Genomic DNA, 20,619 nt, shown 5'->3' with positions numbered 1-20,619 from the left:
TGTGTGTGTGTGTGTGTATATGTGTGCATGTGTGTGTGTGTGTGTGTGTACATGTGTGTGTGTGCACGCTCCCTCTAAACTAGATGCATGGCCAGGTCTTAGTCTCACAACAGGACTGGCTTAGGGAGGAGAGACCATAGCTAATCATTCCCATACCAGACCATGTGATAGCCTACAGAATGATGAAGACAGCACCAGCTATAGGGAGGGGGTGTGGTGCTACTGTTGATGCTAGCACTCCAGTCCCATGCCAATGTATGATAAAACCCTACCCTATTTATCCAAGAGGATACCATGTTATCTTTCCTTGACTTTATTGGTTTATCCCTTGGCTAGCGGATTTGAGTTTTTTACCCCCCAAGGCACTTGAGCAAATGAGCTGTTTTGTCAGTTAGTTGGCTTGTGGTTGTACATGTGGTTTTCCCTTACATCAAACTGCCCAGTGTGTTCGTTTATGGCTTTACATGCATTCAGAGGTGTTGTGGGCAGAGGAATAGAGAGAAAGAGAAGAGGTTTCTTTGATGTGAAGTCCCTGGAGAGTTTTCTCTCCTCTCTTGTCAGTAACTGGCCCTGGTGGAAAACCCATTAAGTTTACCAGTGTCCTTTTCTTCAGTTGTAGAACTTGCTTTCACTCTTTTGTACTCCCCCTCTGGCACTTGGAGATCCTATAAGCGAAATAAAAACACAACAACAACAAGGATTTCTTTGTATTGCCTCAAGCCGTGACAGTTCACTTGCAGCAGTTCAAGCCAGAATGAACCCATCCAGGGCATTTTAGACTGAAACAAATCGATCTGAAATGGTTTATTTGACTTGTTGTACTGCTGTTCTGTTTCACATCAATGTTAACGCACCGTTTCGGCCCACTTCGTGACCACTCTGATTTGATGGAAGCCCTGCAGACCCAAATCACCCGGGGCAACCAAAATTAAAGGGAGGACCTGCTTTGAAGTCGAAGAAAGGGGGGGAAGAAAAAGCAGTACCTGGCAACCCAAAGCCTTATTAATCTACTAACAGTACAGCTTCCTCTATCACAGAGAGATCTGACTGATGGCTTCCCTGCAAGACACCGCAAAACTCCCAGCTAATAGCCAACATCCTCCAACACAGAGGGAGGTTTTTTGAGAGTGGAGAGGAAGTGGAGAGGAAGGGATTATGAGTTGGAGAACAGAGTGGAGAGGAAGGGATTATGAGTTGGAGAACAGAGTGGAGAGGAAGGGATTATGAGTTGAAGAACAGAGTGGAGAGGAAAGGATTATGAGTTGGAGAACAGAGTGGAGAGGAATTTTTATGAGTTGGAGAACAGAGTGGAGAGGAAGGGATTGTGAGATGGAGAACAGAGTGGAGAGGAAGGGATTATGAGTTGGAGAACAGAGTGGAGAGGAAGGGATTATGAGTTGGAGAACAGAGTGGAGAGGAAAGGATTATGAGTTGGAGAACAGAGTGGAGAGGAAGGGATTATGAGTTGGAGAACAGAGTGGAGAGGAAGGGATTATGAGTTGGAGAACAGAGTGGAGAGGAAGGGATTATGAGTTGGAGAACAGAGTGGAGAGGAAGGGATTATGAGTTGGAGAACAGAGTGGAGAGGAAGGGATTATGAGTTGGAGAACAGAGTGGAGAGGAAGGGATTATGAGTTGGAGAACAGAGTGGAGAGGAAGGGATTATGAGTTGGAGAACAGAGTGGAGAGGAAGGGATTATGAGTTGGAGAACAGAGTGGAGAGGAAGGGATTATGAGTTGGAGAACAGAGTGGAGAGGAAGGGATTATGAGTTGGAGAACGGAGTGGAGAGGAAGGGATTGTGAGTTGGAGAACAGAGTGGAGAGGAAGGGATTATGAGTTGGAGAACAGAGTGGAGAGGAAGGGATTGTGAGTTGGAGAACAGAGTGGAGAGGAAGGGATTATGAGTTGGAGAACAGAGTGGAGGGAAGGGATTGTGAGTTGGAGAACAGAGTGGAGAGGAAGGGATTATGAGTTGGAGAACAGAGTGGAGAGGAAGGGATTATGAGTTGGAGAACAGAGTGGAGAGGAAGGGATTATGAGTTGGAGAACAGAGTGGAGAGGAAGGGATTATGAGTTGGAGAACAGAGTGGAGAGGAAGGGATTATGAGTTGGAGAACAGAGTGGAGAGGAAGGGATTGTGAGTTGGAGAACAGAGTGGAGAGGAAGGGATTATGAGTTGGAGAACAGAGTGGAGAGGAAGGGATTATGAGTTGGAGAACAGAGTGGAGAGGAAGGGATTGTGAGTTGGAGAACAGAGTGGAGAGGAAGGGATTATGAGTTGGAGAACAGAGTGGAGAGGAAGGGATTATGAGTTGGAGAACAGAGTGGAGAGGAAGGGATTATGAGTTGGAGAACAGAGTGGAGAGGAAGGGATTATGAGTTGGAGAACAGAGTGGAGAGGAAGGGATTATGAGTTGAGTACAGAGTGGAGAGGAAGGGATTATGAGTTGGAGAACAGAGTGGAGAGGAAGGGATTATGAGTTGGAGAACAGAGTGGAGAGGAAGGGATTATGAGTTGGAGAACAGAGTGGAGAGGAAGGGATTATGAGTTGGAGAACAGAGTGGAGATGAAGGGATTATGAGTTGGAGAACAGAGTGGAGAGGAAGGGATTATGAGTTGGAGAACAAAGTGGAGAGGAAGGGATTATGAGATGGAGAACAGAGTGGAGAGGAAGGGATTATGAGTTGGAGAACAGAGTGGAGATGAAGGGATTATGAGTTGGAGAACAAAGTGGAGAGGAAGGGATTATGAGATGGAGAACAGAGTGGAGATGAAGGGATTATGAGTTGGAGAACAGAGTGGAGAGGAAGGGATTATGAGTTGGAGAACAGAGTGGAGAGGAAGGGATTATGAGTTGGAGAACAGAGTGGAGAGGAAGGGATTATGAGTTGGAGAACAGAGTGGAGATGAAGGGATTATGAGTTGGAGAACAGAGTGGAGATGAAGGGATTATGAGATGGAGAACAGAGTGGAGAGGAAGGGATTATGAGTTGGAGAACAGAGTGGAGATGAAGGGATTATGAGTTGGAGGATAAATTTGTTGTGGCATGTTGATGGAGTCGTTGATGTTTAAATCTCGTTTGTTTGGACTAATTTGTACAGTATAGTTTGGTTAGCTCTGTATTAGAAAAGTAAGACATGGGTCTTTAGAGACGAGGCCCAGGGCCACATTTTCCCGTCTGGACTCACTGTAACTGTCCAGGTCGAGAGAGAACAATAAACTGAAAGATGGACGTTAGCCACAAATGATTTTTTTCCCTCATTGGAATAATATAATTTCCATTCTCCAGTAGTGCTCTTTCCCAAAAGCAAATGGTACTGCCAAAGGGTCAAAGAAGAAATGTCTTAATCTATGGGAGATGAAGGGAGAGGGAAAAGAGAGAGAAAAGGAGTAGATGTTCACATCTGTTCAGTACAGGCTGTAGATAATACAGGCTGTAGATAATACAGGCTGTAGATAATACAAGCTGTAGATAATACAGGCTGTAGATAATACAGGCTGTAGATAATACAGGCTGTAGATAATACAGGCTGTAGATAATACAGGCTGTAGATAATACAAGCTGTAGATAATACAAGCTGTAGATAATACAGGCTGTAGATAATACAAGCTGTAGATAATACAGGCTGTAGATGATACAGGCTGTAGATAATACAAGCTCTAGATAATACAGGCTGTAGATAATACAAGCTGTAGATAATACAGGCTGTAGATAATACAGGCTGTAGATAATACAGGCTGTAGATAATACAAGCTGTAGATAATACAGGCTGTAGATAATACAAGCTGTAGATAATACAGGCTGTAGATGATACAGGCTGTAGATAATACAAGCTGTAGATAATACAGGCTGTAGATAATACAAGCTGTAGATAATGCAGGCTGTAGATGATACAGGCTGTAGATAATACAAGCTGTAGATAATACAGGCTGTATATAATACAAGCTGTAGATAATACAGGCTGTATATAATACAGGCTGTAGATAATACAGGGTGTATATAATACATGCAGTATATAATACAGGCTGTATATAATACAAGCTGTAGATAATACAGGCTGTAGATAATACAAGCTGTAGATAATACAGGCTGTATATAATACAAGCTGTAGATAATACAGGCTGTATATAATACAGGCTGTATATAATACAAGCTGTAGATAATACAGGCTGTAGATAATACATGCGGTGTATAATACAGGCTGTAGATAATACAGGCTGTAGATAATACATGCGGTATATAATACAGGCTGTAGATAATACAGGCTGTAGATAATACAGGCTGTAGATAATACAAGCTGTAGATTATACAGGCTGTATATAATACAAGCTGTAGATAATACAGGCTGTATATAATACAATCTGTATATAATACAAGCTGTAGATAATACAGGCTGTATATAATACATGCGGTATATAATACAGGCTGTATATAATACAGGCTGTATATAATACAAGCTGTAGATAATACATGCTGTAGATAATACAGGCTGTATACAATACAGGCTGTAGATAATACATGCGGTATATAATACAAGCTGTAGATAATACATGTGGTATATAATACATGTGGTATATAATACAGGCTGTAGATAATACAGGCTGTAGATAATACATGCGGTATATAATACAGGCTGTAGATAATACAGGCTGTATATAATACAATCTGTATATAATACAAGCTGTAGATAATACATGTGGTATATAATACATGTGGTATATAATACAGGCTGTAGATAATACAGGCTGTATATAATACAATCTGTATATAATACAAGCTGTAGATAATGCAGGCTGTATATAATACAAGCTGTAGATAATACAGGCTGTATATAATACATGCGGTGTATATACAGGCTGTAGATAATATAGGCTGTAGATAATACATGCGGTATATAATACAGGCTGTAGATAATACAGGCTTTAGATAATACATGCGGTATATAATACAGGCTGTATATAATACAGGCTGTAGATAATACAGGCTGTAGATAATACAGGCTGTAGATAATACAAGCTGTAGATAATACAGGCTGTATATAATACAGGCTGTAGATAATACATGCGGTATATAATACAGGCTGTAGATAATACATGCGGTATATAATACAGGCTGTAGATAATACATGCGGTATTATAATACATGCGGTATATAATACAGGCTGTAGATAATAGATAATACAGGCTGTAGATAATGCAGGCATTTCCTGTTGACAAAGCGCTGGTATGTTATCTGTGTGCCCAATCTACCCATCACTTGACATGGATGGATCTCTGGTTATCTCCCCATATAGATAAACTATTTTGAACTTGGAAATGTCTTTAGGGAAAAATTTCTTTGGAAATGTCTTTGGGGAAAAACAATGACAAATGGAGACCTGTTTGTATGATATATGGAAAGGCGGATGAATCACGTAGACAGACAAACTGGGTCTTGAGGACTGGAAATAGTTAGAACTGTCTGGGTATCTGCGTCTGGTTGGGGAGGAGTTGAGTTGTTGATGGGTTTAAAGGGGGCACACATGTTTCAGACATCTTGTAGCCTTGTAAACATATCCCATGGATTCGTTACTGACAGGCCCCATGGATTCGTTACTGTAAACACTGTAAATCCCAATTCCAAAATACCGTCTCTGTCATCCTCTCGCAAATGCTGCACAAGTTTGGAAAGGTATGGGTTGATGACCTACATACTGTACATGTGGCATGGATGGAATACAGCTGAATGGTGTGTGAGAGAGAGAGAGAGAGAGAGAGAGAGAGAGCGAGAGAGAGAGAGAGATGAGGAGGGAATAATGAGACTGATATGTTACATAGTGTCTCTACTACTGTAATCTGCTTCCTGCCTGGGACTTGTCAGAAGTGTGTCCAGATTTTTACAGAAAGTGGCAAGGGAGGGAAGATGAGAGGGAGGGAGGGGGGTTGACAAGGCTGCTGCCACGAAAGGAAGTGTCAACCCCCACCCCTCCGCTCAGAGAGAAAGATCAGACTTGCTCTGACAAAACACAGCCCTCAGGCCTTACAGAGAATGAGAGGAGGAGGAGGAGGAGGAGGAGGAGGAGGAATGAAAGGGAAAGGGTGTCTTTTGACTGCTCCTACCTTTCCACCTTTCGATTATTGAACACAGGTAGTCAGACGCACACACACACACACACACACACACACACACACACACACACACACACACACACACACACACACACACACACACACACACACACACACACACACACACACACACATAGTATGAAGACACACCTCCTTTTACACATTTTATCGAGGACACAAACTTTGAAGGCTGGAAAATAACCACTGATCTCAGAACTGTTAAAACTCTCTAGGCCCTCATAGCACCGTGTTCCCTACTGATCCGGGAACTAAATAACATCTCACATTACGCATCCACAACATTAAAGATCGCTCACAGCTAGCACTACAGCTAGTTACAGCCCTCCTCCTGTACGATCCAAATACGGACCCCGTCAGACGTCATTGTGTCGCTATTTACAATATCTCTAATCAATCTGGTTCTAGTAATCACGGTGATGTTGACCAGATGACACAAGTTGACTAACGTACACTAATTGTCACCTCATTAAAAGACAAATAATTGCTAGGTTAGGTCCACTTGAGTGCATATGAACAGTATCTGGCCCTGTTGCCTTTGCTACTGTAACAGGCAGACAAAAAGATGGCTCTGACGTGATTTGGGGGGGGGGGGGCATCAGCGGAACGGCACGAATGGTGAGAGAGTTCAACAAATATGCCAATGTGCAAAAGCATATTGGTGGGCATTGCCCAGTACATCAATGAGACTAACTCAACTTGAGTGGTAAACCACACTATAATGTACCACACTATACCGCCCATTCAAGTTCCCTAAGCCTTCAAACAATATCCAGAACAATAATTCTTATCGATGTCAAATACATGTTTTACTCTGCAGTATACACTAGTAAAATAACCACGATCATATCAAATCAAATCAAATTTGATTAATCACATGCTTCGTAAACAACAGGTATAGACTAACAGTGAAATGCTTACACATGGGCCCTTCCCAACAATGCAGAGGGAAAGAAAATAGAGAAATGATTAAAAAGTCATTAAATGTATTAATAAAAGTAATAATAAATACACAATGAGTAACGATAACTTGGCTACATACACGAGGTACCATTACCAAGTGGATGTGCAGGGGTACGAGGTAATTCACGTAGATATTTACATACAACTAGGAATAAAGTGACAGATAATGAACAGTAGCAGAGACAAAAGAGTAACTGCAAAAAGGGTCAACGCAGACAGTTCGGGTAGCTATTTAGTTCGCTTTTTAACCAACTATATCCAATGGTCCTTAGATCCCTGACAACTGCTTCCCGGAGACGTTACCGTACAGCGGGGTCAACTGCAACGCTGTGTGGTCTAGATACCTAGACACTGACTGAACACATGTAAGGCCTTCACTCACACACTTTGCATTGTGCACCTCAGCCCTCTCAAAGCCTTTCATATACAGCTGTCAACAAACAGTGTAAAGCCCTTTGGAATTAGTCGTTAGAAGTACATTACATTTACATTTAAGTCATTTAGCAGACGCTCTTATCCAGAGCGACTTACAAGTTAATTTTTACCTTTATTTAACCAGGCAAGTCAGTTAAGAACACATTCTTATTTTCAATGACGGCCTGGGAACAGTGGGTTAACTGCCTGTTCAGGGGCAGAACGACAGATTTGTACCTTGTCGGCTCGGGGTTTGAACTCACAACCTTCCGGTTACTAGTCCAACGCTCTAACCACTAGGCTACCCTGCCGCCCCACTGAGAAGTACACTGAGAACTCAAAAGATCCACATAAACAAAACATCAATTAGAGAGCTAGAGAGAGAGAGAGAGAGAGAGAGAGAAGGACTTGCTGGCCCAATAGACATTGCCAAGCAGTTGGGAGATTGAGGACCAGTCAAAGGACTGATGGGGGCAGGTTTTTTAAAATGGTTTAGCAGAGGATTGTGTCTGTCGTGTCGTGGCGTGCCGTGGACAAAGCCCTCTAGGTTCACACACAGACTTGCACTTCGAAGCATTTTTTTAGGGCCGTCTGTGATCTAACCAATGGATGCTCCAGATGCACCATGGGGGCCTCGCCAGATCAGTTCTGTATGCTTGTGAAGCTGTACCTCCACCCTCTCTCCTCTCCCCTCCTCTCTCCTGGATATCTTTCAGGAAACTACTGATGAAAGAGCCAATGCCTGGGGGTCGGTGGGACGTCTAATGGAATGTGTCTGCCTGCACAGGTTCAACCAAAATGTGACGAACTCCCTTCTGCATTGTTGGGTCTCGTGGCATTGCTCAGCCTCTCTAGAATACAGATTAGTTAGAGAAAGGAAATGCATTCACTGCAGTTAGGCTACTGCACCTTACTATTAAATGGACTGGAATCAAGATCTTGATTGGCATGGTTTGCATGGTTTGCAAGCTTCCAATGTTTTTCTCACAATTGTGTCAAATCCTTATCGTACTATGCCTGTACACATGAAATAAGCTAACCTAGACATGTATGTCAGTTTTGATCATTATTAGCACCACATTGGATGTGGCGTTGTTGGGTTAGCATATTACCAACCAATCAGCAGGTAGTATTATACAGTTGTTGCTAATGTTCCAGTATAGGAGTTCATTAGCAGTCTTATAGTGTTTAATAAAAACATGACTGACAGATCTCCCTCTTCAAGGAGATTGGTATCTCTTCCCTCCTGCCCTGCTTTGTTTTAATACGCCTCAGGAAGGTTTATTAACACCTAGAAATGGGAGGACACACAGGAGGCTGCTTTTAATATGAATTCCTCTGTGTGTGTGTACGTGTGTGTGCCTGCCTGCCTGCATGTACCTCCAGCAGTGGCTAATGTCCAGACACTGAGGAGATCAGGATCAATGCTTAGTGGTCAAGGACTATACGGGTCGTTCCACCAATTCAGTGCCTTTTGAGAAGTGTAACTTAAAAAACAAACGTGATTTCATCTTAAATCAGCCATAAATCCCCTTGTGACAGGGGGAATGGAAGCGTGTCATGTGCAACAGGGAGTGGCAATCATAAAACAAAATCAATTGTTGTAACATTTCTAGCCTGTCTATCTGTGGGTAACAGGGTCCACATGTCAAAATGCAGAATTTTGCACTACAGCAAGTCTTTATCCATATAAAAAAATGGATTTATTGAATTTTCATTTAATATAACAGGCTTTTAAAATGCCCTATTTTTGTGGAATGACCCTTATGCAAATTAGTACAGCATTCCTTCCTGCTATCTCTATTTGGTTTCCTGCTCTCAGACCAATGAAGGTTTAACTAACAGGGTATTCATTATGGATTCCCCTACATATTGACTTATAGATAAGTTAAACCTAGAGCCAAGATTTGCCCTGTTTAAAAAGATTGGACCAACATGTGTGGTCCTCCATACTGTTAAGCTAAGATTGGATCTGTTTTATCTCAGAGTTTCAACACATTTCCACATGGCACATGTTTCCAACTCAGTGTCCTTGTGGTTAGTGTGTCCACCCTGAGATTGGAAGGTTGTGAGTTCAATCCCTGGCTGAGTCATAACAAAGACTAAAAACGGGACATGATTTGTCTCACTTGACACTCAGCGTTAAGGAGATAGATTGGAGGTAAGGCCCTGTGATAGACTAGCATCCTGTCCAGGGGGTGCACTTGTACATCAAGCTGCCTCATGTTACAGAAACAGGAGAAGGACTCCTGCTGAGTCGTTCCAGTCGTTCCAGCTCGAATAAGGCAAGGCTACTTAATAACATGTTTCCATAGGCTACGGCTCAGTCCTTCATGGAAAATAGAAGTCAAAGTTACAGCATTACAAGTAAAATCCAATTGAATCCTCGTTTTCTTCGTCCACCAATATTACGATGAGCAGAGGCAAATGCCACACGGTTGGAATCCATTCCATATCAACCCATCAATTTTTTCATTAAATTGATCCCAACGATGATACAGTATTCTCGGAGAACTCTGTTCCCATTGAGTGCTGTAATGTAGCTCTGTCTGTCTGTGTGATGGCTGTAGTGTGGGTTAGACCTATAATTACCCTGGATGTTCAGAGAGAGCTGCCGTAAGGCCTGATCCTGTTCCCATTGACCTGACGCCACCCTAAGAACCGGACACACACACGCGCACACACACACACACGCGCACACACACGCACACACGCACACACACACACACACACACACACACACACACACACACACACACACACACACACACACACACGTACACACACACACACACACACAGTCACCTACCCAGCAATCTGTCTGTCATGCAAAGGTCCAGCAGACCCGCCTCTCTCTTTGGTCCCAAAGTAATTGAAGGGGCGGTGTGTAACCACAAACATCATGAGCTGAATAATAACAGTGACCCTGAACCAGTTGGAGAGAACTGGTACAGTACAGTAATCGGGCTGTATTTGTCTGGGCTTGGAGAACAGGGTCAGTTTGACTGGACAGAGTGTGTTTTGTGGAACTGGACTGGCCAGAAGGCTTGAGTGGGTCAAAAATGAACTGGAATGGATGACCATTGCGGTCATGACTTGTCGGTCAGAGAAGAAGACTGGAAGACTTCTCACAGCATATGGCAGGTTACCTATAATCTTAGAGGGCCTTGAAATGGAGAGAGATAAACAAGGAAAACACTATAAGTACAAATGACTTTCCTGTACAATTATACAGATATCAGTCATTGGTTTGACAAGATATTTTTCACAAATCGTTACCATATATTGTTAATATGTTTGCATACTTACTGTTTCTGCCCTGTGAAGTGCACATACACTTGGTACAGCCTTGGTGGTCCCCCTTTACAGATTGATACACTTCCCAATGTTCTTGGCTTTGCCCTGACCTCTCCTCTTTAACCTTTCTTAGGTAAATAGGCCATTCTCCCCCTGCTGACCTGTTACAAACCTAAGCAAATCCAGGTGCTTGGCCTTCTAGCATATAGCCTCCTACCTCTGACCTTTACCCTTTCTCCTTTGCCCTCTCACCCTGTCACCCCCACACATCACCTCACAACCCTTTACTTGAATGAAATGTTGGCCTCTTTCTATCCTTGACCTCTTAGGGAAGGGATCACTGCCACCACCTCGCTTTTGAACCCAGGTGCTTGAGTTGATGAGCAAACTGAAGGAGAGAGGAGAGTCAGCAACACTTGGAGAACAATGGAATACAATAAAAAAGCTTCTTTATTGCTAAAAGTAGAACACCTTAACCTCTCACCTCTGCCCCCATCCTTTACCACCCACCAATACCCATGCACCCCTCTACAGTAGTTCTAACCTCTAAGCCATGACCTTTTCTCTCCCTCCTAGGCTCCCGGACAGAGGCACCATGAAGTCAGCCTGTCTCTCCCTGCTCCTGGTCACAGCGTGCTGGTCACTTCCCTTCCGCCAGTCAGGCTTCCTGGACTTCATGATGGAGGATGAGGCGGGCTCTGGTTTGTCAGAGGTGCCCATCGAGCCCAGCGTGGACATCCCCACCATGCCCGAAGGACCCAAGTGCCCCTTCCGCTGCCAGTGCCACCTGCGCGTGGTGCAGTGCTCCGACTTAGGTGAGACACTCTCCCAATAAATTATATTTAATATCATAACAGTATGTACTTCTGTGATTCAATGTGTTTTCATGAGCTGAGGACAATTTGTCAGTGTAATACAGACAACCTGTTGCATCAGCTCTTCTCTCCCTCTCTTGTCTAACTGAGGCAGTCCCTTAGTTTACAAGATACATCTTCCTGGGTCCCAAAGAGGTGTTCCCTCCATCTGGGGACCTAAGAGAAATGTTCAAAGAGTGTCTGGCGTTTGATCTACCCATCATCAGCTCGTTAATTGGCCTAAAAGAATACCGCCACAGCCTGACCACTTTAAACGCTCTCAGATGCTGCGAATTTCATGCTCTTCCGCGACGATGACATAGTTTTGCCGGGACTTTGGCCTTTTTCTTATTTTCCTAATTGTTTTTGCAGACGCAGCGATTTAAAAGGTTAGCGGGGCTTGGGAAAGTCTCGAACTCACCCCGGTTTAACAAGCCCAATGTTCTAAAGCTTGTTTTCTTCTCCGTCAGATCGCTCCTTTCTCCATCCCCTCTGGAGGCAAACGAACTCTGCCACGAATTAGCCTGGCGCTCTGTTTCCACACAGTTAAAATGATTTACTTGATCCTCTTAATTGTTTGCGAGATTATTCTGTTTATTTGCTTCAATCACCCTTAAGCTTTGGCCTGACTCATCTCTAGGACTACAGCTCTGCCAAGGGAAGTCACTGACCCAGTTGTTTGGCTGTAGCTCATCTAGCTTGTATAACTTCTCTTCTCTATGAGTTTGGTTGGTTTTGGGGCTTTACTCTTGTTTTAAAAGGGTGGAGCAGGGGAGGAATACTGGAGACAGACAAAGACAGAGTGAGAGGTACAGATGGACTGGGATGTATACACAGAGAGGAGAGAGAGAAGAAAGAAACAGACACAGAAAGACAGAAAGAGACAGAGTGAGAGATACAGATGGACTGGGACGTATACACAGAGAGGAGAGAGAGAAGAAAGAAACAGACACAGAAAGACAGAAAGAGACAGAGTGAGAGATACAGATGGACTGGGATGTATACACAGAGAGGAGAGAGAGAAGAAAGAAACAGACAGAGACCTGTGAAAGAGAAGGAGGGAGAGGGACAGAGAAAGAGAGGAGGGAAATCAAAGAAACCATGAGTTTCAGTGGAGGAAGTGAAAGACACAGACTGACCCACGCAGCCAGACAGACAGACAGAACAACTCCGACAGACAGATGGAGAGACTGATGATCAGGAAAGGGCTGGTTCCATTACCTCACTGGGTCCTGTTAGCGCTGAACGTCTCCCAGGAGCCCCAGAGTTGGATCCTCATCTCTGGCACCGGCCCCTCTGGCCTGGAGCCTGCATCTGTTCCCCAGACCTGCTGGCACACACACAGGCCTAGGAGGGGAGGGGGCTGGATTGGATTGGTTTGCTTTCCATCCAATGTCACCCCCTTTTACAGTTAGAAAACTGGATGATAAAGGAAAAGTTAGCACAAGGCCTTTTTTCTGCAGGTGTCCAGCTGGCGGTGTGTGCTACAGTTATCAAATGTGTATGTGCAGAGATGAAGCGGGAAGTAGTGCAGAGGCTAGTAGTCTAGACGTTCACCAGACGTAGTTACAGTACATTTATTTAAAAAATACTTTTGGCAATTACTCGACAGGCATTGTGGTGTACAGGGTTGGGCAGGTTACTTTCTAAATGTAATCCATTACAATTACTAATTACTTCTCCAAAATTGTAATCAGTAACGTAACTTTTGAATTGCCCAAACTCAGTAACGTAATCTGATTACATTATGTTACTTTTAGATTACTTTCCCCTTAAGAGGCATTAGAAGAATGTAAAAATGTATGTTACCAATTGAACATCATCTATTGCAGAATAAATCAGTGTTAAAGTTTACATAACGGGCCATAGATGGATCTTAAATTTTACTTTATGGGTTAGTTATGTTGGCTTCTTCTAACCCATTGCTTTCTCCTACAAAAAATAATAATATGATTCAATTATATCTTTATTTTAAAAACCAAAGTCTATCAGAATTCCAGTCATTCCAATAAATATTATACCACTTTATCGTTAAGAATAGGACTTGGAAATATGGAAGTATAGATTAGCCAAATAGTTTTACCTGAGCATGACCCTAAAACTAAGGACTTATTAGCGAGCCCTACTCTGTTGTTTATGATTTTGTTGTTATGGAGGACTAATTGGGCTCATAGATTCGAGTTGAAAAATAAATGCTGCGCTCATGGAATGGCATGCTTTGAGCACTACTGAAAAGTGCTATTTACGTGTGAAAAATGAATGTCATATGCTGCATTTGCTATAGGCCTATTGTTTACCTTATTGTTGGTGACACTTTGATATCTTGATAATATGCAGATGTTTAAAGGGTAAATCCACAGATGAAACAATAACAAAACGTCTGCCCTGCCTCTGTTTTGGTTAAAAGCTGAGGGATGGGCCTGGAGTGATATAACCACTCTCAGATTAATAATTTAAAAAATGTTTTATCCATGGTATAAGGCTAATGTTTACAAACATTGGAGTAAAACAAGCTTATATTCTGGGTTCTCATGGAGTGTGACAGTTGAACTAAGCTCATGAGGCATTTATAAGTTCTATTCTTCAAAAATCAATGGACATACTGTATATATAATTTATAAGTCCAAAAATGGATGTAGCAACTACAGACTGCCCCTTTAAGTATATCAATCGTGTGCAAGTTTGAGCATGTGTCAATTAGGCCTATGGATTTATACATTTTTTTCAGCATGAATTAGATTGAGCAATAAATGCACCCACATTTATTCCATAGTCTTGGATCCACACTATGCAGCTGTTGCAAGAACACATTTTTCACTGGCTGTCCACTGGTTTCAAAAACAATGATTGTTAGACAGCTTAAACATCTTGAATTCAAACATTATTGGGTTCAAATACACATTTAGATTTGTGAACAGCCATCCACAACAACCACAATCCGTAAGGTGCAAATAGCTAAATGAGGGAGCAGCAGTGTGATTCACATCAACGCGCTATGTAGATATCAACAATAAGTGATATCCGTATCGCCGTAGACTACACCACTGCTGTCATCCTTACCGCCAAGCATTTATTCAAGTTGGATAATCGTTGGATGCCGACAGCAGTCGCACCATTGGAAGACATATCTTGGGATGTAGCCTACAAAACCCTTTCCTGCTCTTTTCCCACGATCCATCAAACACATTTGGTGTGTCGTCATAGCGGTTTCTGACTCACTCAGGTGGAACAAACTTAAACTTTCTCCTTTTTTCAATGCTGATTTAAATGTCATTGAGAAAACAGAGATTTGTCAAAGATGTATTTTTTCTCAAATATCCTTTCTGAATTAAAAAGTAATCCTTAAAGTAATCATCTAGTTTTTCAAAAGTATCTGTAATCTAATTACTATATTTTTGCTGGCAACATAATTGATTCCATGTAATCCGTTACTCCCCAACCCTGGTGGTGTACTATCAAAACAGATTCCTTTCTTTCTGAGTTAGGAAATTAGGTTTAATGAACACAAGGCTCTTCATAAAAAAATGCTCAGTTTCATTAAGGTTTAGATTAAAAACAGGCTGATGTTACAGTCGTCAAAGACCTTCATCCGACAGGGATATAAGGTTCCCAGTTGCCTTGAACTCTCCTATCTAGGAGAGTTTGATTTAATGGGTCCCTATGTGTCAACAGGTGCTGTGGATGACAGAAACCCTTCTTTTTCCCAATGCCCTGACTGAACTGAGTGATTACTAGTGTTGCTGACAGACGTAGCTACACTGTGCTGCTGTGAATGGACAACGTAATGGAAAACTCACGCTCAACTAAGGGACAATCAGACCCATAATGACTGAAAAGACCTTCCCCTCACAAGGAGAGAAAGTTACAGTACACCCCCCAAATAAAGGATTGCAGGGCTGGAAATTGTATAAACGTTGCAATTAATTATTGGATGTGCTGAAAGCATGAGGGCAAGAGGCCAGGGCAATCATATGCTTGATATCACATAAATTTGGCTTTTATTGAAATTGCTACAATAAAGGGACTATGTTGGCATTCAGCTCCTATTTTTCTAGTCTGCCACTTGTCAAGAGGTCATGTTACCATGCCAGTATCTCAACAAGAACAGAGCGTACTATCTCAACCTCTGGTTTCTCTCACTTACTTACTGTATGTATCAGCCAAGCCGACTTTCTTAAATGAATAATCTGCAGAGCACTGAGACGATCTGACCAGCCATTTTTCCCGTGACATTGCTATGGAAATGCTCCCAAGTTTGAACAAACTAATTCAATTAATATATTTTGGGGGAAGATTCCAAGCAAATCAAATTGTATGAGTCACATGTGCCGAATACAACCTTACAGTGAAATGCTTACTATCGAGCACCTAACCGACAGTGCAGTTTAAAGAAATACGGATAAGAATAAGAGATAAAAGTAAAAAGCAATTAAAGAAGAGCAGTAAAATAACAATATACAGGGGAGTGCCGGTACAGAGTCAATGTGCGGGGGCACCAGTTAGTTGAGGTAGTATGTACATGTACGTAGAGTTAATTAAAGTGACTATGCACAGATGACAACAGAGAGTGGCAGTGGTGTGGAGACGGGAGGGTAGGGGGGGACAAGGTGAATAGTCTGGGTAGCCTTTTGACTAGATGTTCAGGAGTCTTATGGCTTGGGGGTAGAAGCTGTTTAGAAGCCTCTTGGACCTAGACTTGGCACTCCAGTACCACTTGCCATGTGATAGCAGAGAGAATAGTCTATGACTAGGGTGGCTGGAGTCTTTGACAATTTTTAGGGCCTTCCTCTGACACCCCATGGTATAGTGGTCCTGGATAGCAGGAAGCTTGGCCCCAGTGATGTACTGGGCCGTTCGCACTACCCTCTGTAGTGCCTTGCGGTCGGAGGTCGAGCAGTTGCAGCTGCTGAACCTGCAGCTGTAGAACCTTTTGAGGATCTGAGGACCCATGCCAAATCTTTTCAGTCTCCTGAGGGGGAATACGCTTTGTCGTGCCCGCTTCACGACTGTCATGGTGTGTTTGGACCATTTTAGTTTGTTGGTGATGTGGACACCAAGGAACCTCTCAACCTGCTTCACTGCAGCCCCATCGATGAGAATGGGAGTGTGCTCGGTCCTCTTTTTCCTGTAGTCCACAATCATCTCCTTTGTCTTGATCACATTGAGGGAGAGGTTGTTGTCCTGGCACAACACGGCCAGGTCTCTGACCTCCTCCCTATATGCTGTCTCGCTGTTGTCGGTGATAAGGCCTACAACACTGTTGTATCATTGGCAAATTTAATGATGGTGTTGGAGTCGTGCCTGGCCATGCAGTCATGAGTGAACAGGGAGTACAGGAGGGGGCTGAGCACGCACCCCTGAGGGGTCCCTGTGTTGAAGATCAGCGTTGCGTATGTGTTGTTACCTACCCTTACCACCTGGGGGCGGCCCGTCAGGAAGTCCAGGATCCAGTTGCAGAGGGAGGGGTTTAGTCCCAGGGTCCTTAGCTTATTGATGAGCTTTGAGGGCACTATGGTGTTGAACGCTGACCTGTAGTCAATGAATAGCATTCTCACATAGGTGTTCCTTTTGTCCCAGTTGGAAAGAGCTGTGTGGAGTGCAATAGAGACTGCATCATCTGTGGATCTGTTGAGGCGGTATGCAAATTGGAGTGGGTCTAGGGTTTCTGGGATGCAGGTTACCTTAGTGTTCTTGGGCACAGGCACGATGGTGGTCTGTTTAAAACATGTTGGTGTTACAGACTCGGACAGGGAGGGGTTGAAAATGTCAATGAAGACACTTGCTAGTTGGTCAGCGCATGCTCGCAGTACACGTCCTGGTAATCCGTCTGACCCTGCGGCCTTGTGAATGTTGACCTGTCTAAAGATCTTACTCACATCGGCTGCAGAGAGCATGATCACACAGTCTTTCGGTACAGCAGGTGCTCTCATGCATGTTTCAGTGTTATTTGCCTCAAAGCGAGCATATAAGTAGTTTAGCTCGTCCGGTAGGCTCATGTCACTGGGCAGCTTTCGGCTATGCTTGGGACCAGTGAGTGTGACCAGAGGCACTGTAAATACATCCATTACACACAGGTGGCTCATAACAGAAGTCTGTTGTCTGCTATTCAGTCTTTCTTTTCCAATCCTTCCAGAGGACAAAAACCCTGATACTAAACATCTCAACCAGACTTTCCAGACACCTGACTCTCAGTAACTGACCTCTCATCCCTGTCTCCCTCTCCTACACGTAGACATACTCTCGCCAAACTGTTTACCGTACCAACCACGTCAGCTCTGACTGACAGAACGCCATGTGGTTCACCTCACGCTGCGAGAGAGAGAGAGAGAGAGAGAGAGAGAGAGAGAGAGAGCGAGAGAGAGAATAACAAAGATGGATTGAGGTAGAGGGAGGAGATCGAGATGTAATGAGAGGAGAGAGAGAAGGTGATGGATGGAAAAGGAGAGCGAGTAGATGAGAAAGAGACGTGATGGAAGGGTGAAGGGATATGAGAGAAAGACATGAGGAGTGAGAGAAGAGAGAAGATATTAAGTGGGAGATGGAGAGAGGGAGCACAGTGGTGATATGCCGCACAGTGAGAGCCTACAGACAGCTGTGTGGAGGATTGTGGGGCTTGGGCAGGGTAGGAGAAACTGATAGAAAAGCCATCTGAGCTGAAGAGAATGTTTGTGTAAGTGGGGCGTACTCAAAGCTTTTAAGCCAAAGTGTGTCTGCATATGTGGAGTTTAAAATACACAGCATTTAAGCCCTGAATAACTAAACAGTTTATTCCAGAGACAACCGCTGTCCTCTAGAATGGAAACCAGCCATGTGAACCTTGACCCTTAGACATTGTGTTGATGACTTGTGGTAGCTCTCTGTGTTCGCCCTCTATTTAAAACAATACCAATAGAATAGAATAGAATAGAATAGAACAGAATAGAGTAGAATAGAAAATAATAGAATAGAATGCAATGGAATAGAACACAACAGAATAGAATAGAATGGAATAGAACACAATAGAATAGAAAATAATAGAATAAAACAGAATATAATAGAATATAACACAATAGAATAGAATGGAATAGAATATAACAGAACATAATATAATAGAAAAGTTAGAATAGAACACAATAAAACAGAATCATATTACACAAAAATACATAATTTACCCAATACATCTACATCGTGTATACATCACCCCATCTCATTATTCCCTCAGTGTTCTCCCTCAGAACATATGGTTCTGGTTTACCAGTAATATAGACAGGTGACATTTACTGTCTCAGTGCCAAATAATGCAATGTACTCTCCAACCCAAACAGCATGCAATGAGGTCAGTGTCCAGGTATGTGGACACTTGAAATTGACGGAAATTCATTTTGAGTCCCATTTCCACACTGTATGCCATAGATTGTTTCAATGCTAACTCATGGGGTATCTGGTATCACTCATGTCTGGACTATTACCACGAAACACATCATACGTTGGTTCTTTGGGGTTATTCACTGTTGACATGCTAAACATTTTGACATTTCTGACTTGCAAACTGGTTGAACGCGGAACGTGTATAACTACAACTAGTTAGAAAGTCTGAAATGTCCTAGTTTCCTTGTTCCGACTCTACTGCAAACTTAATTTCCCATCAGCTAGCAGGCACAGCTGCAGCACAGCTCAGGAAGTTTCCTGTCACCTGGACAAACCTCTCTCACGCACACACACACAAACACACTCCTTGTCGTGCCTCATCATGCACACAAATGCTTATGGCAGGGTAAAATCACATGGAGCTATGAAACTAGCTTCAACAGACTGGCCTAGAAGTAGCTCTCCTCTCCTTCCTGTTTTGTCTCGGTCTGTGAGTATCTCTACTCTCCTTCCTCTTCTTCTGCAGGGCTGAAGAGTGTTCCAGATGAGATCCCTGCAGACAGCACACTGCTGGACCTGCAGAACAACAAGATCACTGAGATCAAGGAGAATGACTTCAAGACTCTGAAGGGACTCCAAGTAAGAGTTTACCACTCTATATGTCCCCTCCACTAAACACTCAATATGTCCACTAAACACTCAATATGTCCATGAAACACTCAATATGTCCACTAAACACTCAATATGTCCACTAAACACATAATATGTCCACTAAACACTCAATATGTCCACTAAACACTCAACATGTCCACTAAACACATAATATGTCCACGAAACACTCAATATGTCCACTAAACACTCAATATGTCCACTAAACACTCAATATGTCCACTAAACACATAATATGTCCACTAAACACTCAATATCTCAACTAAACACTCAATATGTCCAATAAACACTCAATATCTCCACTAAACACTCAAATTTTTACACTAAACGCTTAATACTGTATGCCCACGAAACACTCATATGTCCAATAAACACTAAAATATGTCCACTAAACACTCAACATGTCCACTAAACACATAATATGTCCACTAAACACTCAATTTGTCCACTAAACACTCAATATGTCCACTAAAAACTAAATATGTCCACTAAACACTCAATATGTCCACTAAACACTCAAAATGTCCGCTAAACACTCAACATGCCCACTAAACACTCAACATGCCCACTAAACACATAATATGTCCACTAAACACTCAATATGTCCACTAAACACTCAATATGTCCACTAAACACTCAATATGTCCACTAAACACTTAATATGTTCACTAAACACTGAATATATCCACTAAACACTTAATACTGTATGTCCACTAAACACTTAACATGTCCACTAAACACTCAATATGTCCACTAAACACTCAATATGTCCACTAAACACTCACAATGTCCACTAAACACATAATACTGTATAGCCACAAAATACTCAAAATGTCCACTAAACACTTAATATGTCCACTAAACATTCAATATGTCCACTAAACACTTAATACTGTATGCCCACGAAACACTCATATGTCCAATAAACACTAAAATATGTCCACT

General features: G+C 42.7%; 1 protein-coding gene across 1 annotated transcript in view; it reads left to right on the top strand.

Moving 5' to 3' along the window:
- Positions 1-20,619, top strand: part of LOC135515081 (decorin-like) — a 43,888-nt gene that overhangs the window by 659 nt on the left and 22,610 nt on the right. The window contains exons 2-3 of the mRNA XM_064938913.1: positions 11,381-11,619; positions 19,532-19,644. Coding sequence (XP_064794985.1) covers positions 11,400-11,619; positions 19,532-19,644 — 333 coding nt within the window. The 5' untranslated portion in view covers positions 11,381-11,399. The remainder of the gene's footprint in view (positions 1-11,380; positions 11,620-19,531; positions 19,645-20,619) is intronic.

Source organism: Oncorhynchus masou, chromosome 26 (assembly GCF_036934945.1).
Source record: "Oncorhynchus masou masou isolate Uvic2021 chromosome 26, UVic_Omas_1.1, whole genome shotgun sequence".
Lineage (NCBI taxonomy): Eukaryota > Metazoa > Chordata > Actinopteri > Salmoniformes > Salmonidae > Oncorhynchus > Oncorhynchus masou.
This window is presented reverse-complemented; position numbering and strand designations above follow the sequence as displayed.